At 32.1% G+C, this 27,996-nt stretch overlaps 11 protein-coding genes and 9 pseudogenes across 20 annotated transcripts, besides 6 other annotated features; 11 read left to right on the forward strand and 9 right to left on the reverse strand.

The window, feature by feature from the left end:
* Positions 1-12,879: part of a mobile genetic element that runs on past the window's edge.
* On the forward strand, positions 336-809 carry TVAGG3_0003780 (uncharacterized protein; the record flags this gene model as incomplete). The annotated part of the gene is made up of 1 exon (XM_051219718.1): positions 336-809. One exon carries the CDS (start codon positions 336-338, stop codon positions 807-809), a length of 474 nt encoding a protein of 157 aa, XP_051104704.1.
* TVAGG3_0003790 (KilA, N-terminal/APSES-type HTH, DNA-binding family) lies at positions 937-1,764 on the reverse strand (the record flags this gene model as incomplete). Its single annotated transcript, XM_051219719.1, has 1 exon — positions 937-1,764. The coding sequence occupies one exon, from the start codon at positions 1,762-1,764 to the stop codon at positions 937-939; it is 828 nt and encodes a 275-aa protein (XP_051104705.1).
* Positions 2,110-3,186, reverse strand: TVAGG3_0003800 (annotated as a pseudogene). The gene has a single exon. A coding segment is annotated over exon 1 (1,077 nt).
* On the reverse strand, positions 3,405-4,108 carry TVAGG3_0003810 (annotated as a pseudogene). Its single transcript has one exon. A coding segment is annotated over exon 1 (704 nt).
* TVAGG3_0003820 (phage tail repeat-like family) lies at positions 4,531-5,307 on the reverse strand (the record flags this gene model as incomplete). Its single annotated transcript, XM_051219720.1, has 1 exon — positions 4,531-5,307. One exon carries the CDS (start codon positions 5,305-5,307, stop codon positions 4,531-4,533), a length of 777 nt encoding a protein of 258 aa, XP_051104706.1.
* On the reverse strand, positions 5,686-6,495 carry TVAGG3_0003830 (annotated as a pseudogene). Its single transcript has one exon. A coding segment is annotated over exon 1 (810 nt).
* On the reverse strand, positions 6,988-7,542 carry TVAGG3_0003840 (annotated as a pseudogene). The gene has a single exon. A coding segment is annotated over exon 1 (555 nt).
* Positions 8,013-8,335, forward strand: TVAGG3_0003850 (annotated as a pseudogene). The gene has a single exon. A coding segment is annotated over exon 1 (323 nt).
* TVAGG3_0003860 lies at positions 8,711-9,279 on the reverse strand (annotated as a pseudogene). The gene has a single exon. A coding segment is annotated over exon 1 (569 nt).
* Positions 11,164-11,484, forward strand: TVAGG3_0003870 (uncharacterized protein; the record flags this gene model as incomplete). The annotated part of the gene is made up of 1 exon (XM_051219721.1): positions 11,164-11,484. One exon carries the CDS (start codon positions 11,164-11,166, stop codon positions 11,482-11,484), a length of 321 nt encoding a protein of 106 aa, XP_051104707.1.
* Positions 11,683-12,207, forward strand: TVAGG3_0003880 (protein of unknown function, DUF4107 family; the record flags this gene model as incomplete). The annotated part of the gene is made up of 1 exon (XM_001298338.1): positions 11,683-12,207. The coding sequence occupies one exon, from the start codon at positions 11,683-11,685 to the stop codon at positions 12,205-12,207; it is 525 nt and encodes a 174-aa protein (XP_001298339.1).
* Positions 12,208-12,879: a terminal%2Cinverted (terminal inverted repeat of Maverick-1C transposon ID:TVAGG3_0003720).
* Positions 12,880-14,068: a mobile genetic element.
* Positions 12,898-13,857, forward strand: TVAGG3_0003900 (MULE transposase domain-containing protein; the record flags this gene model as incomplete). The annotated part of the gene is made up of 1 exon (XM_001298337.1): positions 12,898-13,857. One exon carries the CDS (start codon positions 12,898-12,900, stop codon positions 13,855-13,857), a length of 960 nt encoding a protein of 319 aa, XP_001298338.1.
* Positions 14,031-14,068: a terminal%2Cinverted (terminal inverted repeat of MuDR-5/MuDR-6/MuDR-7_TvMULE4 transposon ID:TVAGG3_0003890).
* Positions 14,069-14,541: 473 nt separating this feature from the next.
* TVAGG3_0003910 (uncharacterized protein) lies at positions 14,542-14,754 on the forward strand (the record flags this gene model as incomplete). Its single annotated transcript, XM_001298336.2, has 1 exon — positions 14,542-14,754. The coding sequence occupies one exon, from the start codon at positions 14,542-14,544 to the stop codon at positions 14,752-14,754; it is 213 nt and encodes a 70-aa protein (XP_001298337.2).
* A 745-nt stretch (positions 14,755-15,499) lies between these two features.
* Positions 15,500-15,931, forward strand: TVAGG3_0003920 (DDE endonuclease family; the record flags this gene model as incomplete). Its single annotated transcript, XM_051219722.1, has 1 exon — positions 15,500-15,931. One exon carries the CDS (start codon positions 15,500-15,502, stop codon positions 15,929-15,931), a length of 432 nt encoding a protein of 143 aa, XP_051104708.1.
* A 1,100-nt stretch (positions 15,932-17,031) lies between these two features.
* Positions 17,032-17,537: a mobile genetic element.
* A 1,773-nt stretch (positions 17,538-19,310) lies between these two features.
* Positions 19,311-19,936, forward strand: TVAGG3_0003940 (annotated as a pseudogene). Its single transcript has one exon. A coding segment is annotated over exon 1 (626 nt).
* Positions 19,937-20,333: 397 nt separating this feature from the next.
* On the forward strand, positions 20,334-21,278 carry TVAGG3_0003950 (annotated as a pseudogene). The gene has a single exon. A coding segment is annotated over exon 1 (945 nt).
* Positions 21,279-22,379: 1,101 nt separating this feature from the next.
* Positions 22,380-23,256, forward strand: TVAGG3_0003960 (annotated as a pseudogene). Its single transcript has one exon. A coding segment is annotated over exon 1 (877 nt).
* A 119-nt stretch (positions 23,257-23,375) lies between these two features.
* On the forward strand, positions 23,376-23,648 carry TVAGG3_0003970 (uncharacterized protein; the record flags this gene model as incomplete). Its single annotated transcript, XM_051219723.1, has 1 exon — positions 23,376-23,648. One exon carries the CDS (start codon positions 23,376-23,378, stop codon positions 23,646-23,648), a length of 273 nt encoding a protein of 90 aa, XP_051104709.1.
* Positions 23,649-24,133: 485 nt separating this feature from the next.
* TVAGG3_0003990 (Prim-pol domain and Poxvirus D5 protein-like) lies at positions 24,134-26,446 on the reverse strand (the record flags this gene model as incomplete). The annotated part of the gene is made up of 1 exon (XM_051219724.1): positions 24,134-26,446. The coding sequence occupies one exon, from the start codon at positions 26,444-26,446 to the stop codon at positions 24,134-24,136; it is 2,313 nt and encodes a 770-aa protein (XP_051104710.1).
* Positions 24,134-27,996: part of a mobile genetic element that runs on past the window's edge.
* Positions 26,692-27,492, reverse strand: TVAGG3_0004000 (integrase core domain containing protein family; the record flags this gene model as incomplete). Its single annotated transcript, XM_051219725.1, has 1 exon — positions 26,692-27,492. The coding sequence occupies one exon, from the start codon at positions 27,490-27,492 to the stop codon at positions 26,692-26,694; it is 801 nt and encodes a 266-aa protein (XP_051104711.1).

Below are 27,996 nucleotides of genomic sequence, written 5' to 3' on the forward strand. Positions count from 1 at the left end.
ACGTCTATGATATAAGTCAATAGCAACGTCATTTAAAGGAAATGCTCTTGCATGGACTTCGTCCTCGCCGCGTTGCGGCTTTATGAACTCATGAATTCTATCATAACTTATTGCACCATTATAGTCATTGAGGATGTCAGCGAGTGCCTTTTTGTTTGTTGTGTAATGCTTTGCAACATCTATATTAGCTTCTGTAAGAAGTTGTTTTATTTCCGAGTGTTCTAACTTAGACAACTTCCGATACATCTTTAGTAGGAAATAAAAAAAATTCTTAGAAAAAAATTAGCTTAGATTTTTTAAGGCTAGTTTTAAAATATTTCGAACTTTTTATTTTAATGAAACACATGCAAGATTGCAAGTTCTTTTCATACAATGCTCTCGCTACTGCCATCAAGAATGAGTTCAATGGTGCTTCAAACGTTAATGTTATCTTTAACAAGAAGTTTGTGAAAGAATCTAAGTTTGGTCAGTATGTCAGACCATTAGCTATCGTCATTGACCGCAAACGTTATACTTCACAAGAGTTAGCAGTAGTTTTGAAACAAAAGAGTTTCTTCGTGAATGTCAAAGATACACACTATACTGTCATAAAGAACTCTAACGTTGACTTCTTCAGTATTGCTTTAAATCTTTCCGAACAGAAAGAATATAAGAAGGGTGAAATAAATGTGAAATATTATCCTTCATCTCTGAAGACAATAACGAACAAAGATGTTATACAAAAGTTCTTACCAAAGGTTGAAGAAGCTTCTATTGACATTGACGAAGGAAGTGAAATGGTTGAAGAAATTGACCCTGACGTCATTTAAGCAAAAATATATTTTTGGTGAAGAGGTGAGATTTCACCTGTTTTTTCACCTCATTCTCTCTTCGTTAATGTTGTCGTGACTTCTTCGTTAATGTTGTCGTGACTTCTTCGTTAATGTTGTCGTGACTTCATTCTTCCTCTTTGAAGTTATCGAAATATTCTGTTATTTTTTCCTTCAGTAATGGTAAGTCTTCTTTGAAGGTAAGAATTGTGCAACCTTTGATGTCATAGTGTGTTTGAGGAAGAGTACTTTTGACAATTTCCTTTATTTGCTCATTCGGTGTCATTGAAATCGGTAAGTTTTCACGATAGAACCAGTTTCTGTCAGATTTGTAAATCTTAGCAAGGTCATAAAAGCTTTTGTTGTTTCTTCTGACTAAATGCAACATAACCATATCTCTGTCTTCTTCTTTCTCCAACTCTTCAGTATATATCATATACTTATAACTCTTTTCCTTTCCTTTTGGTACTGAACGCGGTATTCTTTTCTGTATGCTTTTGTCTTTGGATTCAATGACTTCATCTTTTGCTTGAAGTTTCTTTTCCATCTCTCCACGTTCTGCTTTATATAGTTCATCTAACATCATGAAAATATAACAAGCATAACGAGGTGAAGCCCACATTGCTACAGCATTTACTAAAAGTCTATGAACATAATAACCTTTCAAACCAGGTGCCAAATTCTTGCGATTTTCGTACGGAATCTCTTCCCTCGGTTTTCCGAGGGAAGCAATCATATGAGGAAATTCTTCTAAAAGTTCTTTTGCCTGTTGGTTTTCAAACCAATGATATGCTTGCTTTGTAGAACGAAGAGCGTTCATTATACTTTGCATTTGATACATATCATCTTTGACTGAACGAATGAGACGTAACTGTTTGTTATACTGTATGTATTCGTATTCTTCATTTATGGCTTCATGAACGATAGCAGTTGTTGTGTTCTCTAATGTTGACATATCTGTCTTTACATACAAGATAAAAAAAATATTTTATAAAAAATTAGCGTTATTTTCTGACTTTCACAAAAGACCAAAAATAAACGCTTTACATGTATTTTTCAGCAACTTCGTCAAATAATTTTATAGCTTTATCTATCTCATCTACTTCAAACGTTTCTTTACCTTTCGTGGGAGCACCATACATTTTCTCAAAAACTTCAAGCAGTTCTGTTTCAGCAGCTCTCATATCATTAACGAACACAACCTTGACTCTATTGACTGTACTGTCATATCTTTGAGTTATATTATATGTTCTTCCTACCTTATATCTTTTTGTATTGAAGTCCTTCGGTTTCTGAACGATGTAAAGTAAGCCTTCACTGCAACGTTCCGTATTGAATGAACCATATGTTATGAAGTTATATCCAACAACTGGGTCTAACCATAACAAAACTATTGGTATAAGACTTTTGTCTATAAGATATGCTGTAGTTCCATAGAATTTTACCGATATCATAAGCTCAGGATTTCTTGTCAAAATTTTCTGAGTAGAAGCAATTTTAACCCAGTGGTTTGTTTTCTTTTCAAATGGAGAAAAATGTCTGACAAAGAATATTTGTTGTATTTCTTTGAGTATCTTACGTTTAAATCACCTATTCTAACCACTTTGGTGTCATTGTCTATCTTTCCAACTGTTTCAAACTGAATGTTTGACATATCTTTCTTTAAATCTGCATAGTCGTTTCTCATTCTTTCTATCTCTTTGACGGAGTAGTTATATTTCCTCATCGCTGCCTTACATTTTGAACATTGCGGGTTCATTTTTGCGTTATACATTGAAATTTGACCTGCTAAAACAACTAAGGCGTCAATTGCTCTCTTCATCTCAAACATAGCGGGTCTTAGTTGTTCGTTCCATACTTTGCCTCTTCTATCTTTATCTCTTATTTCCCAAACACATTCAGCAACTAATGAAACAAAGTTATCGTAGGTCTTAAATTCTTCAGATTTATATATGTCAGAAACATTCTTATAAACCATGTCGCAATCTTTGTCCATAACTTTATGGTTGCAATGAAAACCAAGGAATTCATAATTTACTTTACGTATGAACTTCTTTATTTCTACTGAGTCAGTTGTTTTGACTTCAATTTCGTCGAATTCAGGAATAGTTAGTTTTTGTTGTTGGATTTCAGGCAATTTGGGTAAATGGTCAATAATGTCCTGCATTTCATAAAGATACTGTTCATTTGTTTCATCTTTCGCACTACAGTCTAAATTACTTGTTAAAAGTTCTTGCTTTATCTTCTGGATTTTTGTTTCGAAAGTATATGAAGAAGGAATGAAGCTTTTCATCTCTACTAACATAGATGTTGGATTCATGACTAACGAGTTTGGTGCTGTAGTTTGAATTGTTGTTGTGCCGATTGTTGAAATCATATCTTTACATACAAGATAAAAATTTTTCTTAGAAAAAAATTAGCGTTATTTTTCTTTCATAAGGAAATGTCAAAAATTCATGAGGGTGAAAAAGAGGTTAGAAAACGTGTTAGATCTAACATGCTAACATAAACATTATTTTTGGTGTAAATAAATGGTACCCTTAATGATATCATGACTGTTCTCATTCATGTCTGATTTACATCTAATGAAAAAGTTTAGAAGAATTTTCTTATTCTTTCTGGCATATTTTTGTCTTTCCAGTACTCCCGCTCTAATGGTCCCAGATGTGTTGCTTTGACTCTCTCAAGTTCTTAGATGGTATAACATCTTCAACACCTCCTTCATATCTTACTTTATAAGTGTCATCGTTTATGTTGTAGCCAAGTATTTCAATAACCACTCCTCGCTTTGCTTCGTCAATGGTTTCAGCAAGTTTGCCATTACTACTTTCAACTAATTTATGACGAGGATAAAACGCAATAGAGTCGTCGGCAGCTTTTATAAGATATCCATTACCTTGCGTAGAGTCTACAATATAATAATTTCGACTTAACCTTAAACGTTTCTTTGTCAACGGTTTGTCGTCAAGAACTACACGAACTTTTGTTCCAGGAATGAGGGTAAATTGTGTTGAATTTCTGATATTTTGTGTTTGGCTTCGTTTCTTTTGTATATACTTTTCTTCTTGTTGTTGTGTCATTGAATTTGGTGTATGTCCTGTTGTAGAATGTGTTGAGGAATTATATACTTCGAGAAAATGTTTCATTGTTTCTTCGGTAAAGTCTCGCTCTTGATTTAAATCTCTGAGCGTTCTTATGAAGCGGTTTATGATGCCGAGTATGTTATGGTTATGGTCTTCAGTAGTGTAGTGAGTTATGTTATGCTTAATGAGAAATTCTGTGATTTCGTTGCTGAGGTATGCACCGTCTTGGTCTGATGTTAAAATACTTGGGCTATGTTCTGCTACAAACTTTTGTAAAACTCTTAACACTTCATGAGTTCCTTTATTTCTCATTATATACGCAAAAGCTTTGCGAGTGTTAACATTAATGAAGATGAGGAATGGTTTATGTCCTCCTTTTCTGCTTTGAATGAGAGTGTCAAATTGGTATGCGTCAGGAGTGTTGGAGTAAATTGGTAAAAAGTAGTCGTAAGGATTTATTTTTGTTTGATGTACAACATTTTTTGTCAAAGAACCTTTTCACTTCAGCTCTGTTAGTAAATCCCCAACTCTTTGCAGCTTCATTGAACTTCTTAAAAGACCTCCATGGATGTTGTTCGAATACTTCTTTCAAGCTCATTTATGTAAAGTTAAAGATTTTATTCTAGGCTCAAGCGCGTTCATTGAACGCGGTACCATGCGAATATAGTCACAAATGGTGGCATATAATCTGCACCCGAGCCTGTTGGATTTGTTGTGAAAGTGTGTGAATGATTTCCTGCGGTTCCACAGAAAATACCTGCGCTTGAATCTACTGGGTCACTTGAAATATCATATCTATGCATTCCCTGTCTATCCGAACCTGCTGCAAGATTTGTATAACCTCTTTTTGTTATTGAATGTGAATGACTACCTGTTGTGTTTGTAGTTCCTGTATGAGTGTGCGGTGGAAGGTTTGCTTCAGTAATTTTCTTCGAACCTCCTGTTTGCTTTGAAGAGTTAGCACAGTATAAGAATTTGTCTACAATCTGCTGCCATGTACCAAAACCTAAAACTGTTGCTGGATTTGTTGAGTTCATTGACGTATAAATAGAGCCTATAGGATATAATGTTTGAAGTATTTCTGTCTTTAATGTTTGAAGCTCTGTTTTGTCTGCTTTCTTGTCATATAAATCTTGAGCAGTGAATTTAATATTATGTTCATCCTTCATGACATAAACATCTTTACATCTAATGTTTCTCATCGTCGTTATGTCGTCATCCGATGTTAAACCTTGTGGAAAGTTAGGAGGTTTACAATATAATGCATCCCCACCAGTTTCTTCAACCGTTCCTTCAATACTTTCTATACCAACAGTTGTGAAGAAATCATGTGTATGGTTCTTGTCAGCTTTCTTATCTAACATTGTTGGTAGTTCATGTGCTTCAAAGTTTCTGGCATGACCTTCAATGTTCATACATTTGTTATTTAAGGAGTTTAGTGTATCTTTTACGCTTGTACTTGGATTCTCTAAAGGTGCACTTGAACCAAGGGTATAGTTCAATATTACATCGTCTGCTCTAATAGTAGTGAAGGATTTATGTGTATGGTTCTTGTCGGCTTTACTGTCTAAAGAAGTTTGAAGTTCATTTATATCGGAGATGTTGTGTTTATGAGATTTCAAAACTTTGTTCGTTGCGTCAAGTTCATCTTTGTCAGCTTTACTTTTAATAGCATCTTCAAACGTTATTTTTGACTTAACTCTCAAAGTAAATCTTGGTTCAACTAATACACCTTTAACAGAGAAAGTAGAGGCATAAATTTCACCGGTATAACCAAATGCTTCTGGTGCTTTAGCTACATCATACTGTACAGTACAGCTTATGTCATAACCTTTAGCACGAATGTATTTATATCTTCTTTCATTAACATTTTTTGTCTTCGCTTCATCACTTCGTGTTAAATATCCATGGTAGTCCGTTATAATCTGTTCGTCTGAAGTTATATAATGAACGTGGTTCTTGACTTTATCACTCAGAGCTAAAAGCTCATTTTTGTCTGCTTTTTCGGCTAATTTCTCATTAACATCATTCACTTCTAATTCAACTCTTCCGCCAGAACTCTTATTATCATTAATATTTTTCATTAATTCGGTAATTACGTCATAAAGACTATATTCTGTTTTCGGTTTTGTAAATAATGAGTCAAAATTTCTTTTCATCATTACATCGCTGACATTAATGATATCACCAATTCCTTTTTCATTTATTCTCTTCATTAGTTCTGCAATAATGACGAATATATAATCTGTTAATTTATTCTCTTCATCGAGGGTTATAGAATGTTTTGAAATTGAATCATTAACTCCTCTAAATAAATCAATAACTTCAGGATACACGTTTTTAATGTCTTGAATAACCCGACCAGTATCCTGTTGTTCATGTTCTTCGTTCCCGTCGTTACGTGGTTTTATATCTCTAACCATCATCAACGCAGCCATAACCGGAGGGTTTGTTGCTACCTGTTCGAAAATCCGTCCGTTATGTATGGTATATCTAAATAATTTCTTTGTGTTTGTTAAAACATTTGAAACAAGTCTTTTAAAACCATCTACAAAATTTCCTGTTTCACCTAATGTTCTTGCAGCATTTACAAGCTCACCCATTCCCGCTTTTGACCCCAAAAACGTCCATATTGCATTTATTTCACTCTGTATAGTTGTCCATTCAGCGAAACTAACACCCGCATTCGCTAAGCTGAAAATGAAATTCAGTGGATCGAACTTAATTCCACCTTCTTTTTCAATTTCAACGAACTCACTAACATGAGATTTTAAATATTCTTTCGTTAAAATTGTTTTCCCCGATGTTATGTCATTAACGAAACTATCACCGTCAAAAGTTAACGAATTCAATTTCGTCGTTGATGCTTTTATTTCATACACCGCTTTATCGATAGTTTTTGGCTCACCTTCTTTAGAAGCATATGAAACATTAATGAATGAATTATATGTATTCGTGAATGAGTTAAAATCAATGATTTTCATTAATGACGCCTTTAATGATTCATTAACTGTTGAATCCCTTAAAGTAATTAATGAACTGTCATGGGCTTCGCCCTGGTCGCTTTGCGACTTTATGAAAGGTACACTGCAAACCGTCGAGTTTGGATCAAATGCTGTAGTTGGTGCAGGAATATTAATGATATAAGTCATTAAATCATTAAGTGACGTAAATAATGTTGTCGTTTTTGATTTAATTTCTTTAGCATCTGTTATATATGGTAATTTTATTTCTGTAGTTTCTGAATTAAAGATATTCGCTAAAATGTTTTGTAAACTGTTTTGAACAGCAGTATAAACCGTTGAATCCGGAACTCTTACGATTTCACCGTCCTTAATAAAAGGCATTGCACATGGTGTAGTGCTTGGGTCAAATCTTTCGGGATTATAATTCAACATATATTCTAATGCTTCATATACAGACTTATATACTGTTGTGTCGTTCTTCATGACAACTTCACCATTTACAATGAATGGCATTGTACATGGAGTTAAAATAGGGTCAAACTTTTCATAGTCCTTCCATGTTATGTATTTCTCGGTATTTCCATCACTGATAACAATATATTTGTCAGTAAGTGTGAGAGAGTATTGACCAAAATATAAACGTTTAGCTCTGTCAGCTTCATACGCATATGCAGCTATACTCATATTTTAATGAGAATAAAATGTTGTTCTATTTGCAAAGTACAGACCCAAACGAATACGGGACAGTAAAGCTACAAACAAACTTAGGTCTACAGAATGAGCCACTTGCATTCAGAATGGTTGACTTCAATACTATCGCTTCATTCGTTATAACAGATGAAACAGATTTCATGGAGTTTGAAATAGATGGAAAGAAGCACGAAATAAGATTTCACAATAATGTAGAATATAAGATGGAAACATTAGCTGGAGTGTTAAATGCGCTCATAAATACTACAATAAACAAGGAGAACGAGAAAACTTAATGAATGTTAAACTTATTGCAGGAGTTTTGAAGTTCAGTTATGCGAAGGAGTTTAAGATAACACGAATGAGTCATAGAGTTCAATTGCTTCTGGGAGCATACCATATGACATTTCCTTTGAAAAGTATTGACAAAACGATTGAGATGAAATCTGTTCCATACGTATGTTATGGCAATTGTTTATACATTGAGTCAAAAATAGCTAATGTCACAGGTATTTCAGGAGTTAATAGTAAAGGTTCAGTAGAATATAAGTCTTTCTGTTATGCAGTCAATTCAATGTTCATTCCAAACGTTCCTGTCATAGCAACTCATTTAGGTAAATGGGTTCGCATTAGTCCTCATAATTTGAAAGACATGCAATTCAGACTAGTTGACTTTCAAGGAGAGCCTGTAGAACTGAAGGCACCAGTGCGAATGACTGTTGAAGTAGACTTTTTAGAAAATATTAAATGCAACAGCTTACAAGAGAACTCAGAGCTAAAAATATAAAGTATGAATGTTATGTATTAGGTCATGAACTTTGGTTGTTGCTGTTTGATGAAACAAATGAGTTAGTTATGTCAGTCAAGAGAACAGAAAAAGGCGTCAAAGGCGCCGAGCGCAAAGCGCTATATTGTGTTAGTGAGAACTGCACCAAGTCAATAAGATTAGGTTTGCATTATGAAGATGAGTTCGATACTGTTGAAGAAGTTTTGGATAGATATTACAAATTGCTAACTTGAAATTTTTTTGACTAACGGCGCAAAGCGCCAAGATGGGCTCAAAGAGCCCTCCTGACTGCTTTAATTTACTAAAACATATTTCAAACATAATTTATATTCTGTTGAAAGTTTTGTATACTCGTTCGAATATTTATACTTAAACTCAACTCCTGGAGTACCTGGTATTTCAATGATGCGGATGTTACCTATTTTCATGAATGGTGGCGTTTGACCACAGCATTCGATTTCAGGGTCGAGATAGTCAATGACACATTGTTTCCCTGTTATTCGTGATATAACATTTTCAAGGTCCTCCTTTGTTAGAATTATTTGGTTCTTGCTTATAAGATTTGTCAAAAGCTTCTTATCGTCTTTGAGTAAGATAGTTTGATATAACTGAAGAAGGTAATGGTCTACGTTATCTGAAGGATTTGTTTGAACATTTGTGTAAGGGTTGTCGTTGGCTTCTCTTGAAAGAATTTGGTCCAGTGGTGGATACTCTAACTTAACATCTGATGTAGCGTTAGCGTTTGAAGCTGAGTTTAAATTCACGGCGCCATGCGCCAAGATGGGCTCTTTGAGCCCTCCCGACTTAAGTTCTGGTTCTTTTTCTTTCAAACACTCCGAACTATAGTTCTTTATGACAATATTGTTTGTCGTTCGTGAGTCAACATTTGATGTTGGTTCAATTGGAACATTAACGGCACCAGCTAAGATGGATTTGCTTCTCATTTCATATAGAATAAAAACCTTTTATATGTATGAAATGAACAATATACTCGACAAGGGTTTGAATGTAAAGCTAACGAATGAAAATATTGTTGAATTCACTGAGACAGGTGCTGTGTATAAAGATGTAGAACTACTGAACAAAAGAGCTAAGGGAAGAAGCAGGAACATGAACAAAGGGTGGAAGCCTATAAAAATTTATGTCAATGATGGCTCAGGAGGTTCAAACATAAAGTATGCAGAAAGTTATAGAGTTTATGCGCTAAAAGGTGAAAAGCCTTCATTTAAGAACAGCTATTCTAACGCATATCCTCAAAAGCTAACGGATGGGGAAGTGGATGATATGAATGACAGCAAAAATATTAACAGAAATGGCGACAGAGATGCATGGAATTTGTTTACCATCAGTCAATTGAAGGTTAAACTTTAAAACAATGTTGGTCGTTCCCATGGAATATTTTTGACTTTAATGGTATTAGTCATGATATGAATCTCAAGGTATGAACGAGGAGAGATGAGAGACTTATATGCTTCCCAAATTTCTTCAAAAGGTAATGTTATACCTGACTGTTTCCAAATGAGTTCAATATCATAGCGTGAGAAACCTTGAAAGATAACGAAGTCAGTTATGAGACGTTTTATGTTTAAAGCAAGAAAACGCCATGTTTGCATAAGTATTGCTACAGTTAAGTGGTAATGTCTGACTTTAGTAATGATGTTAGCTAATGGTGAGTCAGGCTTTGACACTAAACCTTTTCCGGCGAAGTCGTCACAAACGAGCAGAGTGTTTGAAGGATACTTTTTGAAGGGGTATTTTGAAAGTTTTGACAGAATGTAGTTTGTCAGTCGTTTCATATCGTAAACTCCTGAGTACTGACGTAAGTGGTGTTTGTCAATAATTCTTTCCATCTCCTCAGAAGTCTTTTGCATTCCTGACTGTATGAACTCTACAATAGCATAATTTTCTCTTACGTCGAATGTAACGTTGAAGAAATTCAATGAGTTCGCTATCTGGAACTTTAACGACAGAGGCTTGAACTTTTGACATAAATGTTTTCGCTGTTGAGTCCATAGAGTCTGAAGTTGCTGATATAATGATTTGGTCATAATATGAGTCATTTCCTAAACGTTCTGTTATGAGTATATGACGAATGAGGTTAAATGTCTTACCTGACCCATCTTTCCACAATAGAAATAAACACCATTTGAACAGAACTCATAGTCCTTACTGAAAGGAAGAATAAGAGAAGAGTTAAGTTTGTCTGTAGTTTCATTCATGTCTTCATCTACGTCATGTATTAAATGCTTCATTTTATCTCCATTAAAAATGCAAGTCAGAAATATTCAGAACATAGCACCGAGTCTAACTGACAAGAGTATAAAGATATACTATGAACACGTTATGATGAAACCAACCAAAATTCAAGAAAGTCAGTATACTTATGAATATCCAAGACACTGGGTAGAGTATGTAGGAGGTGAGAAAGCTATTGAAATAAGACAAGTTAGAAGTATTCCAGCAGGAAGGACAATATTATTGAAGAACTTTAATGTTTGAGATATAATGATGAGACAAAGAAGCAAGATAGTTTTCCTATTGCTGTGTATGTGAACCTAGACACAGGAGATGACATGAAAGTTTTTAACACAAAGCTTCAAACGGTAGTGAGAGAACAACTGACTGCGGAAGGACATCCATTACCTTCAGAAGTTACCATAGTATATAATTTTGAAACAAATGCAATAGATTTTAAAGTCGTCTCTGCAAAGAAGTCAGGTTTTACATTTAATGAAGCAGATGTATATTCGAATGAAAACTTCAAAGCTATTGCATGGTTAGATAATGACGATTGCTTTAAGAAAATATTTAAATTCAGTGACTCAACGATGTCAATAGATGACCTTCGTGGAATGTTACCATCGACGTTTACAGTAGAAGGTTCAGCAGGATTGCTTACAAGATTGTCAATTGGTGGTATTTGGTCTCGTGAGAACATTGTTATAAAATCCAGTATAAGTGAATTTGCTGAAGAATCTATATTATGTCTTTCAAACTATATGTATTCGCCGCCGAAGCATTATAGTATAACAAACTTTGTCAGTAAGTTTAATATAAGACTTGTTGAACCTTCTTCAATGAAAGATGTTGTGCTACCTAAAGATGGAAAGGATGGACTCATTATTGAGATGATTTTAATAGCATATTAAATGAGCTTGTTCTTGAAGGTCATTCATGATGAAATAACTGTTGTAGAAGATGTTAGCAATTGTTCAGACATTTTGAAGCGTATAGATGAGATAAGAAAGAAGTTTATGAATGAGAATGTTTATGTTTCATTGACTTTCTCCAGTAAAGAGAACTTTTATGAGATAATATTGAAGAGAGATGATTTTAATATGGTGTAAATGGTAGCTTGGGCAGCTTTAGGCGCAATGGGAACAAAAGCATTAGCATTTGGAGCAAAAGCACTTGGGGCTTATGACGCAGTAAATAAAATGAGTGGAGGAAGAGTTTCGAAGACATTAGATGCAAATAAAGGAAAGATTGGAGGCTGGGTTGCAAAGAAGTTAAGATTAAATAAAATAGGGCTCATAAATAAAGCATCCAATTTGGTTGCGACTGAGTCAGAAAATGCTTTAGGAAAGGACGATGAGTTTGCAAAACATGCAAAAGACTTTAATGACCAGATGAAAGGTGAAACAATGCATTTAAATAGAGTCGATGGAACTAAAGAAAATGTTTCTTCTCCACCAGTAGTTCTTCCGTATGGTCCCTATGGAATGTATGGAAACCCTTACGAAAGACCATTTGACCCATTGACTGGTGGAAGTAACTGGTATCATTACGGACGAAGAAGAAAGACAGTTAAGCTGGAGACAGACGTGAAGAAAGCAACTAAAAAGAAACCAAGGAAGAGAGTTATAAAGTAATGAATTCACAAGGTTAGAAAACGTGTTAGAAAACGTGTTAGATCTAACATTCTAACATAAATTTATTTTTGTGCTATGTTTTCATACGTGTGCGGGTGGTGATATCATTAATTTTTAAGTTTATTTTTTATTTTATTTTTAAGTTTATTTTTATATAAATGACAGAACAAAAGCAACTCATACAAATCAAAACATATAACAAACATACATTTAAACATTTATTCTTCCTTCCTGAGCATAACATGTTCTTTCAAATACATCCGAGACCAGTTGACTTTTCATTGACTGTTTATAAAGATAGAAATAGTTATATCATTAAACCATACGATGACGAAGGTAAGTTATGTAAATTGTACGTTAAGAAGTTAGAGAAAGTTTATGGCTTCAAGTATGACTACAATAGGGTTAACACTGATGATGAAGATATTGAGGAAAATTTATGAGAACATTAGTGAAGTCGTTAGTGAGAACGATAGTGAGAACGTTTATTTTTACATTAGTGAGTTCGTTAGTGAAGTGAAGTGGTTGGCGGCTTTGTAAATATTTAAGGTTAAGTTAGTGTTGTCGTTTGTGTTGTAAAATACACGTTAACGGTTTTGTAAAGTGTCAAATTCACAAGTATTGGGTAAAGTGGAACGCAGTGCCGCCGTACCCAAGACTTGTATACTAACTCTTGCAATTTTTGTCGACATGGTTAAGAGTCATTCTCCAGATGATCTCATCGAGTTTATTCACGAGCCAGATCGTATGATTTTCTATTACGCCCCATTCGAAGCAAATGCTTTTTCACATCAAATACAAACTTATCACATTGATTCCACTTATAAGCTCTTGCGCTCTCGCATACCATTTTATGCCGTCACTGGCAAATTCGCGGAATCAATTGTTTTTCCGTTTTTGTATTTTTTCGTTTGGCCCGACACAAGTGAAAATATACAAGTTTGTCTCACAGCATATTTTGGCTCCATCAATCGCGAACCATCTTATTTTTCAATGGACTGCGCACCTCAAATCACAAATGCTGTTGAAACAGCCATCCCCTTATGCCAGATCATTTGGTGTGGCGTTCATGTGTTGCGCGCTGTCATGAGAAAGGCTGAAAAGTTTCAAGATCGTTCCAACTTCGAAACTTTCTATAACTTAATGAAGTTATTGGTCTTTGGTTCTGAAGAGGAAGAAATTGATCCTGATGAAGTTTACAACAATTTAGAAGAAATTTTAAATGAGGAACCTGCTGCCCGTGAATACTTTGACCGACAGTGGCGCCATCATCTTGACAGGTGGATGCTTCGCTATAGAAATGAAGGAGATGAAACAAACAACATCTCCGAATCACATTTCAAGGTTTTGAAGCACCAGTACTTCCCAGAAAGGCGAAATCTTCGACTCGATGAACTTGTCATCGAGTTATATTCCAGTGTTGTTCCTTCATTCCTGATTAAGTTGCAAATTAAAGGTTTGGATTCAGAGAGAAGTGTTAAAGTTATCAAAAAAGTCACAAGAGATTTCGAAGAAATGACACAATTTAAAAAAGTCGAATGCATCAGTATGCTTGAAGCTGTTCAGAAAGGTCTGAAAAATGATACACTTGATCCCAACATTGTTTACTCAACATTAAAAATATTATTGCAAAGAAAACATTTGATTTAATAAACATTTAATTTATTATAATTAATTTTTTATTACAGTATAGTAAAAATGCTATAAATAAATTATTATATTTTATTAAAATGTGACTTTTAATAGTAAGTGAATAAAATAAATCAGGAATTGGGAAAGAAATAAGGTTAATTAAAAATAATGAAAATTACAAGTTTAAGGTTAATGAAAAAGTGACAATGGGCGAGTTTGTCCCCCACTCGATTATAAATAATGAAACACTGTATGATATCCTAGTAATAAAAAATAATTTTAGGAATGAGTATTTTTTTTATTTTTTTTTAAAATGGTATTTTCAACTAGTATCCATCAAATACTATTTGTACTAATCTACTAATATTATATGTGCGAAAATAAGATAAGTTATTAGATAATAATAAACATTACAGGCGAAAAAATCTTTTTTTAAGCCTGAAGACGCCTTGGATTTATTAATAAATCGATTTTATATATTTTTGCTGTATTTGGAAGATAATCTGTATCATACTCCATATAATTTTAATTGTTTGCAAAATCTTATTATCAATACAAGAATTATAATAATTTTTTTTCTTGTCGAAATTCTATTCAATGCTTCATAAATGGCCGAACATCTTTGTGCTTTTAAAAATTGAATATAGTATCAATTTTATAAAATAAATAAAATTTTTGAAATCAACAATTATCACTTCATTAATGTCCAATCGACAAAGAACAACATCCAGTACTCGAAGTTCGCAAGCATCAGGAACTCGAAACTCGCAAACACCAAGAAGTTCTCAAGCATTGTACAAAACCCTGCTCCAACACAAACTTCTACAGCAACTGTGCCCGTTCAAGATCAGAAAGGGAACCTGCTGCAACAGAGCAAATTCCTCCTCCAGCACAGGAAAACGTGACAGCGGTTAATCCCATTCAAATTGCGACTTCATCTGAAATTTCAGAAAATGAAATCAATCCAACAGATCCAATTTCATTTTTTACCCAAAGAGAAGCAGAATATATGGAATCATTTGTTGATGTTCCTGTAAATGATGTACCAGAGCCAAAGATCAAAGAACCACTAAAAATTAGGATCGAAGAAATTTTAAGGGAGCAACAAAATAATCGTCTCACAAAATTGACAAATTTGACATGCAAAGATTTTAGAGATTTATTACATCTTTATTTTAATACTCTTGAACACAATCATTATAAACACACTAGAGTATCATTGGAATCGAGATTGCTAATAACATTAACTTGGTTGAAACATTCTGGTTCATTTAAAGAAATTAGGAGCACAATTTGGAATCAAAAAAACACATACAAGAGCTATTGTAATGGATATCATAAATAAAATTGGTTTAAAAATTGGTGAGGACTTTGTCAAATGGAGACCCTATATTCGGTGGGACGAAAGTGAAAAATCTACCGAATATCCCGGTATGCTTGGAGCTTTGGACGCTACAGTACAAGAAATTGGAAGAGCAAAAGATCAAAATTTATATTACTCTGGAAAACATAAAATGTGTTGTGTCAAAGTTCAATGTTTTGTCAGTCCCAAAGGAAGATTACTTCACTTTTCGAAACCAATCCGTGGAAAAAGACATGATTTTAGATTATTTAAAAAAACAAAAAATTCATTTCTATCTTAAAAGCAGAAAAAGAAAGAATGAATGCAGAAATTGAGACAGAGCCATGCTTATTAGCAGATTCAGGATATCAAGGTATTAATGATATAATACCATGGGCAAAAATTCCTTTTAAACGTCAAAGGAATACAGAATTAACAGATGATCAGAAGGAATACAACCGAAAACTCTCCAGTAATCGAATCATTGTCGAGAATTATTTTTCTCGACTCAAACAATACTGGAGAGTGATTGGTGGTAAATGGCCATTGAAAATCAAGGGTGATCTAACATTTTATCATCACACCTTTGCAATGTGTGCAGGCCTTACAAATAAACTTTTGTGCCGACGTCCATTACGTAGAGGTGCTGAAAGATGGGATCTTTTAGATCTTGATAGCATGGATGAAAATAGCGAGGCATATAACTATCAAGAATCAGTTTCTGAAGATGACAGTGAAAATTCTTATTAATAAAAAATTATATTTATTCTTATTAATAAAAATTATTTTATTCATATATTAAAATATATAAAATTAAATTTGATTTAGAATTGCCACTCTTAGTGTGTCACTTTTATAACCGTCACATCATATATATCACTTTTATAACCGTTATATCATAAATATTAGCTTGTTACATAATTCCCTTTCCATAAATATGATAACATTCATTTAATTGTTAATTGTTGATTGTTATTAATTAGTTACATTATTCGCTTTCCATTAATATGATAACATTCATTTAATTGTTGATTGTTGATTGTTAATTGTTGATTGATATTGATTAGTTACATTATTCACTTTCCATTAATATGATAACATTCATTTAATTGTTGATTGTTGATTGTTATTGATTAGTTACATTATTCACTTTCCATAAATATAATAACATTCATTTAATTGTTAATTGTTGATTATTGATTGTTATTAGTTAGTTCCATATTTATATATAACAAAACAAAGTAATTTTTTTAAAAAATCATATGCTCAGATACCTCTTATATATGATTAAAATATTGGCAAATACCTAACAGCATATATCCAAGAGGATTTTAGTTTTTTAATTTTTTAAAAAATGTCACTTTTTACCTTATTAATTTCAATGAAAATATCACACACATCATTTTAATAATTATAAACAGTTAAATCATTCTCATCATTTTTTAATAAGCTAAAATGCAGAAAAACTATATTTCATATTGCAAGTAGTAGGATATGACGGGTTTAGTGACTTTTTTTGTAAACGTAAGAATTCATACAATATCGAGCGATTTTGTATCATTTTTTTTAACATATGAAGTAAAAAATGTATGATTCTTATGGTTTTTATTCTTACGTTTTTGAATAAATCAAGATTTAAAAAATTTTCAAAATTGTAAGACATTTACACTCAGCCCAAACATAATGAAATAAAAAATAAAAATATATTTATTTATAAATCATTAAAATAATTTATCTTTTATAAAAGAAGCTATATATAGATGATGTCAGATATTCCGCGATTAATTAAACATTGTTTAAATCCTGAATGGAATCAATGGAGTCATAATCAAAGACCTCATAAACGAGTAAAAGAAATTAGAAATTCATGTCTTACGAAAAATTAAAACTTAGTTATGTTTATTATTTTATTTTTTTATTTTGTATGAAATGAGCGTCAAAACTAACAACGTTAAAAAATTAGGATTCACAAACGAGGAAATAAAGGATATATTAGAGGAGGTGGGTTATGAAGTTGATAAATATTATTTAAGAAATTGTAAAAAATTCGCGGAGTTATTAAATGATTTAGATTATGATGGAAAAATGAATAAAGATGATGTTATAAATTTCTTATATCCCACATCTGAAGAAGAAAAACCTAAAGAACCTGATGTTTTCCCTGAATATTATGAAGAACGGATTAAAGATGATGAATACAGTGAAATTGAAAGACTGAAAAAAATAAGAGATGAAATAGATGAAAAAATTAAGGAATTAAGAGAAGTTGAAAAATATAATGAAAATGAAGTAGAGGGTTTAATGAATATCCCAGCTTCAGAATCAGAAGTTCAGAAATCTCATGAAGAAAGATATAAAAATTATGTCTCAGAATCAACACAAAATTTATTAGATGGTGAAATAGACGAAACACTTTCAGAAGAAGGTACTAAATTTATTCGTAAACATAAGTTACAATTTATTGATAATGAAGAATACCCCTGTATCCTACTTTCACCACCTTTAGATTCCGAAAAATTCAAAAAAGCTCTTAAAAACGTGACATATGCAACTAATACGATTAAGAAAGAAGATCATGATATTTACACAAATTATTATTTAAATAAATGCACAGGTGTTGATAAAGTTTTTGATTTATTAGATAAAATATCAAAAGAAACCATTGGAACCTATAAAATTTTGTGTGATTGTGGTTTCATTATTGAAGATACCAATAATGTTTCATATGAAAGAACAGCACCGAAGGAAGATGAAGTGGAAAGGTCTATACCATTCGTTATTAAGAATATAAAAGATATGAAAACGTATAAGCATTATATTTATTCATTTATTTCAGAAAAAATGGAAGCAACCCATAAAACATCTTCTCATCATTTTATAGCTATTCATACATTCCTTTTCAAAGTTGTGAAATTAAATAAGACAGGAATTAGATTTAATGTATCAGGGTACGCATTCTTGAGTAAATTAAAATGTATTCGTCACGTCGCGGATGATAAAAATTTATGTGTTCTTAATTCATTTTATGGGCTTTAAAAAATAAACTTTATTTTTATTTATTTTTTAATTTTTTATTCTTACATAAATGAACAAAAACGGAACAGCTAAAATGAATGATAATCAAATTAGAGCAGAAGGTAGAAGGTTATTTAAACGCTTCTATAACATTCCTGATGGTGCTAATCCTAAAACTCGTAGAAGCTATTTAAATGAAGCAATAGATGCATATGAAGGGTTTGACATTTCATCAGAAAGTGAGAGATTAGCGAGAATGTTAAATGTTAATATTGATTTCTATTATTGTGATCCTCAACCAGAAGACGTGGACATAAATAAGGTAGACTTTCCATTAGTGGAATCAATAATGATAGATCCAGAATTTGAAACAGTAAATATTTTATTAACACAGAGTCCATGTGGAACACTTCACGCTGACAGAATAACAGACGTTGAAGCACTCACCGGCTATAGAGTTTGTCCATATTGTAAAGAAGAAGTTTATTCTATCCGTGATGATCCAGAAAGGAAAAACCAAAGAAGATTTTTAAAGCATTGTGAGAAATGTAAAGAAAATAATGGAAGATTAATTCAAGACGTTCAATTGCAAAAGACCCAGCAACCATATGCACCACATATTACGAAACAGAAGATATATCAGTGGTTATTAGCTCACAATTTGCAGAAATATTATAAACCGACAAGATATTATATTACTTTTGACTTCGAAACATTAGAGACTAAAGAAGAATTACAACTTTCTGAGTGTGCAACTTTGAACGCTTACTTAAAACCATTCATGGTATCATCAACGGTTAAATTAAATGATAAAACATATACGAGGAATTTTTGCTTAACTTCGAGTGATTCTTTTATTTCTGATTGGATTGAGTTTTTATTTTCAACCTGTTCATTAGTTGTTGAATCAAATATGAGTCAATACAATGAATTATTGAAGTCGCAAACGGCGGGGACTTTGTCCCATACATTAAATGAAAAACAGAAGGAAGCATTTAAAGAACTTCTAGATGAGGAATTCAATAAAATGAATATCATAGGTTTTAATTCGGGAAAGTTTGATTTAAATTTAATTCTTCGTGATTTAAACACTGCAAAATGGAAAATAAAATCAATGCTGGGTTCAGCTTCACAATTTAAGCAAATCATTGTAAAGAAAACAAACGTTCCATATGAATTGAGATTTATTGACATCAGAAATTATATAGCGGGTGGGACATTAGACCAATTCACTCAAGATTTCGGAAACAATAAATCACGTGTTAAATCCTTTTTCCCTTATCAATTCATCACATGGGAGAATTACGAAGAAGAATTATATAAAGAGGAACCATTCACGAAAGATTCATTTTATTCAGCATTAACCCAAGAAACTATATCAGATAGTGATTATCAAATATATCTCAATGATGCTAAAAATTTTAAGAATAGATTAGAATATTTTATTCATTATTGCAATAAAGATGTTGAAATTATGATTGACCCAATCGATAAAATTATTGAAGAAACATTTGTTTATAAAAATGACACGCTTCATAATCTTTCTTTATCATCGAATGCTTCAATGATTCGTTACGCTTTAGCATATAAAGACTTTAATCCTAATGAAAAATATCCTGAGGAAGAGATAGAATCAAGTTTTGAATTAACGAAAAAGTATTGGAAATATAAAATTGAATCATATAAGAAACAAGATGAAAAAGCAGAAAGGGATACTAAAAATAATGTTTCAATGGATGATTTTCAATACTATCACGATTTAATCCTTTCATCTAAATGCAAAATGTGTGGTAAAGCGTTTACATATGCAAATAAACCAACATTGGATAGAATCGATAATGAAAAACCACATACCAAAGAAAATTGTCAGTTAATGTGTTGTTATTGCAATGTCGTAAAATCAAATAAAGATGAAGATGTTCAACGTTTAAGAATCAATTTAAGAAATTATGCATTAAAAAATAATTTACCAATGACTTTAGATTCAGTTGAAGCTTATCACATTCTCCGTAATGGAATTACTGGTGGTTTATCAAATGTTCAACATAGAGTAAATCTTAAAGGAATCACGCACATTAATAAACTTGCATATAATCCAGAAACTAAAACTGTATCAAATGAGGACACCACCAACATTATGACTCATTTCGTTGGTGTTGATTTTAATTCATTATATCCTTCATCATTTTCATCTAATCCTCATGATTTCATTCAATATACTGACCATAAAATGTATATGCCGGGAAGATTGAATGGTGTTATCATTTGTGATACAGCAACAAAGAAAGCAAAAGCACTGGGAATAATTAAGAAGAAAAATACTTTATTCGTGGCTGAAGTAAAGGGTCACATTGATGAAAAATACATTAATGATTACATAAACTTTTTACCGATAATAAGAAACTTAGATATTATCACAGATGAAAAAACAATTGGCAGTTTTATGTATAATTACATGAAATCAAACAATCTACCGGTTGACCAGAAACAGAGGAAATTAACTCAGTTAGCATCAACACACAACCAATATCAACCATTTTCTTCTTATTATCTTTGGTATCTAATAGACAGATTTCATTTTATCATTGATGACATTCAATCAATTTTAACATTTACTAAAAACACTTGTTTTAATGAATTTGCGAACAAATTTATGAATGAAAGACAAAAGGCTGAATTAGAAGGAAATAAAGGAAAAAGTTTATTTTGCAAGATTTCACTTAATGGATCATATGGTTACGATGCAATGAATACACAAAATTACACAAAGACTAAAATAATGAATGCACAGAAGGCACGCGTTGCATGTATGTCAAATAAGTTTAAAAACATAAGAGAAATAGGTGAAGATACATATCAAGTGATGCTTAAAGATAGATTTTATAGATGTGATACATGTTTACAAGAGGCATTCTTCACTTTAGATAATGCTAAATACTGGTATTTGGTTTTCATTTATGATTTTATGTATAAATGCATGGATGTTAATCGTTTTCATTTCATTGAAGGTGATACTGATTCATCTTATTGGGCAATCGCTGGCGACCCAAATCTTCCTAACACTCAAGCATTTCAAGCAATTGTTACCGATAAACAATTTTATGATAAAAACATTTTCAAATTCACCATTTGATTTCTTTGTTTTGATGAGAAATTTAAACCAAATTAAAGAATAAAGCTGAAGAAAAAGCACATGAGAAGAAGTTATTGGGTTTAGCAATTGAGAAACAAGGTGATAACATGGTTGCTTTATGCCCTAAGTGTTATACATCATTCAACGGTTCAATTGATGGAAGTGATTTTAAAAAGATTGCACAAAAATGAAAGGTGTTAGTTTACGACAAAATAAACAATTAACACCTAAAAATTATTTGGATATAATAAATGATAAAGTGATATTTGATGGTCAGAATATTAATTTACAACTTAAAAACGGGTCAATGACTCGCTTAACAATCGGTAAGACTGCATTAACAGGAGCACACACTAAGGCTGTATGTTGTGAAAATGGATGTTGTATGCCATTTATTTAATACAATTTAAAATTTTATTTTTAATAAAATGCCACAGAAGAGACAAATGGAACCGTTAATGATGGTTTTGATACTATGATTCAAAGAGGCGGGCACCCTTAAAACACTTATTTTATTTTTATATAAATGAATAGCGCAGATTTAAAAAATTTAATTTATGATTTAGTACTTAATCAAAATTTTCTTACTTATTATGAATTAAAATTATATCTCCAAAAATATAATAAAAATATAACGGGTGATGATGTGGATTATTATTATCCGTATTATAAAAATGAAATTTTGAAATATCATGATAAAATAATTTCTAAAATTAAAGACAAAATTAAAAATAATGAATATACAAAGGAAAAACTAAATCACAACTTAAACAATTGAAAGATTTCAAAAATAAAGTATTAACAGAAGAAGATATTGATGAATTATATAAATTATATAATCATGAGCCGCAAAACACCCAGGTCCTTCAGACCATAAATGAAGCACAAGCTTTAATTTATGATTCATTAGTTAAACCATATTCAGCCCGACTTTTAAATGAAGATCAACTTTTGGAATTCATCCTTCAACATAAACTCGAAGCGGGAAAGTATATCAAACCTTTATATACAGCATATTTAAAACAAATGAATAGAATACATCCAGAATTAATGAAGGGGGGAATGAAATCCAAAACTTCATCATCCAAAATCAAAGCAGATAAAATTAAACCACTTGCAATACCAAAACCTCCAACGGTATACCTCCTCCTTCAGTTAATCCTTCATCATTCACTTTATTATATCCATTTCAAACATTAAAGAAGCAAAAAGATTTTAAAAAGGATTTCAAGATATTAAATAAACCAATTGACCCGAAAATTCAACCGTTAAAGGAAAAATTTAGTCGCCCTTCATTTGCTTCATATCCATATTCATACGAAATCGATCATCTGGAATATTCAAAAGGAAACGTTACTTATTTATTTGCCATTAACATTACACTAGATATTTATATTGCATTCCAGTGAAAGGGAAAACAGAACAGGAAACAAGAAGGGCTATACAATACTTACTAGATCATGAAAGAGTAGATAATATCAGGGGTGATGGTGATAAAGGATTTCAGGCAGCTATGGCTCATTATTTCCCACAAATTAATTTTTTCTTTTCATCCTCTCCATATACGTTTCATAATAAAATAGTTGATGCGGTAATGAGAACTCTTAGAGATGCGTTAGGGGTTAACGGTCAGATATACTGGGATGGAAATCATGACTCCATCATACAACAGTTAGTATATTATTACAATAATACATGGCATAGAACTATAAACATGAAACCAGTGGAAATGAAAAATGATATTTCAAAAGAATGGGAATATATTAGAAAGCAAATGGAAAGGTTGAATGATGTTAAACGTGAACAAATTAATTCGGGGCTCATGAATTTTAAACAAGGGGATAAAGTTTTGATTCATCTCGATTATGGAAAAACTGATAAATCAATGACAAAAAGAAGACGAAGATTTGACACAATAGCTGAATTTGTTAGATATATTAACGGCAATGCATTAGTTGAAGTTGACAATAAATTAATAGAAATTCCGATTTATTTTATTACTCCATTATATTTAAATAATATTTATTTTTTTTTATTTCGTAAGAAATGAGTGACAACAAAGCAGCCAAGAGTCCAGACAATGAATATAAAAAGAAACTAAACAGAATTAAATCAAAAATATGCTATTACAAAAAGAAGCCGCAATGCGGTGGGGCTGAAAACGATAAAGAGAGGAAAGAAATAATCGAAAAATTAGAAACTTACCGTTCAATCCTTAAACTGAGTGAAGCAAAAATAAAAGAATTTAATAGAATAAATAAATTGATTGGAAGAGATGAATTTAATAAAGATGAATTTTTAAACTCTATCCAAATTTAATTTTTATTCCTCTTCCCGAACCCTTCTGGGTTCTTCTTTCCATCATTACTGCATAACCGCATCTTCTCGGTTTTCGTGGTTTGTTGTTTTTAATTAGTTCTTGCATCATTTTTATCATTTCCTCCCTTGTTATGATTCGTGGTAAATTTTGAGCTTGTGGGGTATCCATTTATATAAAAATAAAATTTTGTTATCAGTTATTTTATCGTTAATGGTTTTTAGGTTATTCAATAATTAATTATTTTTGAATAACTGAAGGTGTCACCAGGTCACCAGGTCACCAGGTTAATTAACTTCTCTTAAAAATGATGACAACATGACATTTTGACAACAGGTGCGAAAGGAGGAAGGCATTTATGAATTATTTTTGAATAACTGAAGGTGTCACCAGGTCACCAGGTTAATTAACTTCTCTTAAAAATGATGACAACATGACATTTTGACAACACAGCAGGATTAATGCAAAAATAAATTCCAATCATACTTTATAAAGCTTCATTTACAGGTATTTCATCATCAGTAAATGAATCCTCATTATCGTTTGGTTCAACCTGTTTATATAATCCTTTCATTTCTTCTTTCAAAACATAACACCATGTCTGTTTACCATCTATTTTTCTTTGTTTCCTTTCACATTTATCCTTAATGCTCATTTGAAAGTTTTTGTCTTTCATGTCTGATGGTTTGCAGAATAGAGCATTTTTACACGTCATACCTGCACACAATTCATCATAATGTGTATTTATCCATACATCTAAAGGATTTGTTGATAATTCTATTAAATCTTGTTTGGCTTCAGTCATCGGTATGATTCGTATATTAAATGATGAAAGGTCGTAATTGATAAAATATGTTAGTAAATTATCATAAAATTCCTTTGTGCATGAATTCATTAAATTCTTGAAGTAATCAAATTGACCCTTGAATTTACCATTAACTCTTAAAACTACGTATCTTCTGTCTCCAACTTCAATTTTGACAGGGTAGACGTTGTTAGTTACGAAAATGAAATTAGCAACATTCTGAGCAGTTATTCTGGGTTGATTCTTTTCATTAATTCTAATCTCATTATCCGTAATAATTGATTTCAAAGCGTTGAAGTTTGCGAGTCTGTCTTCACCTACATTCTTGAGTTCATTAAGTACAAGAAACATTTTATTCTCAACTACTGAATTGAAATTACCCGTTAGCTCACTTATTTCAGTAATGTTTTTACATGAATAACCAGCGAGAAGTTCAGAAATAATGTCTGTAAATCTGTTTTTACCCGTTCCCTGAAGTCCTTTCAAAATAATTGCTGTTTCATTCTTGATACCAGGATGTTGAATCATTGATGCAATCCAGCCGAGAAGGTATTTATACACTTCATCGTTATTATCACAAATGGCTTCTTTAATGAAATCCATAAACATCTCAATTTTTGAGTAATCAGGCTTTTCGAGAACGTTGTATTTATAACCTTGAAACGTTGAGAAAACATCTGGAGAATCAGATTTAAAGCAAACACCCTTAACGGTTAATGAAGACAATTGATTTAGTAGTACGTCCCATGCTGTTATGGTTTTACCTTCTTCTTTAAATAATTTAATCATTTTAAGTGACTCTTTCATGTTTGATTGAAGAACGAATGATATTTGATTCATTTTGTCGTGGATATTATAGTCCTTTTGAATGAAGTATTTGTTTCCACAATCTACAAAACGGATTACACGTGATAAATCCTCAATTACTTCAGAACTGTTTTTATACTGATGATTTTCAGCCTTGCGTCTAATATCTGTTATCAAAAACGAGTCATCAAGTTTTATATCAAATGTTATTTTTGGCTTACGTAATAAAGGTAAAACGTATTCATCATAATATTCTTTTTGGTATAGTTTTAGAATCTTCACCAAAACAAATGGAGAAGTCATTAAATGTGCATATCTACTACGTGCTTTTTCAAAATTACTTTTAGCATTTTCTGTTAAACTGCAGAAGTTATAAACGTTATCGTATGCTTCATTAATTAAATGATTAGGTAACGAATTAATTGCTTGAAACAGTGTGAATAATGTAACTTCTTTTTCTAAATTCATGTTTCCACCGTCATTATGTACTTCAAAATCACTGATGCCATCAACTATGCTCTGGGCAAGTTTATCGTCAATATTTACATCTTTGTTTTCATTCATGATAGTCTTTATTTCTTCGTTCTTCTGTTCAACTCTGACCTTAATATTCAAATCATTTAATATATCATTCACTGTTCTAGTTAATGTTGAATCGTAACTTCCACGAATGAATGAGTATGTATTGATTGGTTCTGTTGCATTCTTGCGAACTCTTGAATCAGCCATAACCACTAATGAACGCTTTGAATCATCCATAGAAGTCATTATGTCAATATCATAATCATTGCAGGAATAGCATTTAATCATTCTGTTCGAAACTGAATAGAAGAAATTAGTGTTACAATAAATGTGAAGACCTCCTGAAGCGGTTTTAACGATAACATCTTTATCCGAAAGTTTTGATAAAATATCTTTTCTAACTGTTTCTTTAAGTTCATCATTGTACGATTTATTGATATCAACATCTATAATCGTTAAATTCGAAATTTTATTTACTAATAAAGCCATACCAGTTTTCCTTCCTCTTCCTCCATCGTGTTTGAGGTAGTTATGTAAATCAATCTTGTTTTCACCAATTCTTTCGTTGAGGGTTTTAGTTTCTGCCGTAACTAATTCCTCAGCTAATGAATCAATAACTTTTTCATCAGAAATGATAAAGTTGCTGTTGTTGTTTGTTGCTGTCATTTATATAGGAATAAAAAAAATAAAAATAATTTTAAAACTAACTTTATTTTTGGCTGCATCAAATTTCCTGGACTGTTGTCAAAATGTCATGTTGTCATCATTTTTAAGAGAAGTTAATTAACCTGGTGACATGGTGACGTGGTGACACTGAAAACATTCATGAAATCATTAACGATAAAATTTATTTCTGCAGTTCATCCGCTACATTATTAACTAATTAACTTCAGACATAAAATATATTTAGTTCATAAGAATTTTCTTATTCTTTCTGGCATATTTTTGTCTTTCCAGTACTCCCGCTCTAATGGTCCCAGATGTGTTGGCTTCGACTCTCTCAAGTTCTTAGATGGTATAACATCTTCAACGCCTCCTTCATATCTTACTTTATAAATGTCATCGTTTATGTTGTAGCCAAGTATTTCAATAACCACTCCTCGCTTTGCTTCGTCAATGGTTTCAGCAAGTTTGCCATTACTACTTTCGACTAATTTATGACGAGGATAAAACGCAATAGAGTCGTCGGCAGCTTTTATAAGATATCCATTACCTTGCGTAGAGTCTACGATATAATAGTTTCTACTTAACCTTAAACGTTTCTTTGTCAACGGTTTGTCGTCAAGAACTACACGAACTTTTGTACCAGGAATGAGGGTAAATTGTGTTGAATTTCTGATATTTTGTGTTTGGCTTCGTTTCTTTTGTATATACTTTTCTTCTTGTTGTTGTGTCATTGAATTTGGTGTATGTCCTGTTGTAGAATGTGTTGAGGAATTATATACTTCGAGAAAATGTTTCATTGTTTCTTCGGTAAAGTCTCGCTCTTGATTTAAATCTCTGAGAGTCCTTATGAAGCGGTTTATGATGCCGAGTATGTTATGGTTATGGTCTTCAGTAGTGTAGTGAGTTATGTTATGCTTAATGAGAAAATCTGTGATTTCATTGCTGAGGTATGCACCGTCTTGGTCTGATGTTAAAGTACTTGGGCTATGTTCTGCTACAAACTTTTGTAAAACTCTTAACACTTCACGAGTTCCTTTATTTTTCATTGGATATGCATATGCTTTGCGAGTGTTAACATTAATGAAGATGAGGAATGGTGGCTTTCTTCCTTTCTTACTCTGAACGAGAGTGTCAAATTGGTATGCGTCGTTTGTGTTGGAGTAAATTGGTAAAAAGTAGTCGTAAGGGTTTATTTTTGTTTGATGTACAACATTTTTGTCAAAGAACCTTTTCACTTCAGCTCTGTTAGTAAATCCCCAACTCTTTGCAGCTTCATTGAACTTCTTAAATGACCTCCACGGTGATGATTCGAATACTTCTTTCAAGCTCATTTATGTAAAGTTAAAGATTTTATTCAAGACGGTAAGCCTTGACCCAAAGGGTCTAGGCTCAAGCGCGTTCATTGAACGCGGTACCATGCATAAACCGTCATAAATGGTGGCATATAATCTTCACCCGAGCCTGTTGGATTTGTTGTGAAAGTGTGTGAATGATTTCCTCCTGGTTCAGTTGGTCGAAAAGTCTTTTTTGCTGAATTGTTATAAGATGGA

This window comes from Trichomonas vaginalis, chromosome IV (assembly GCF_026262505.1).
Source record: "Trichomonas vaginalis G3 chromosome IV, whole genome shotgun sequence".
Taxonomy (NCBI): Eukaryota; Parabasalia; order Trichomonadida; family Trichomonadidae; genus Trichomonas; species Trichomonas vaginalis.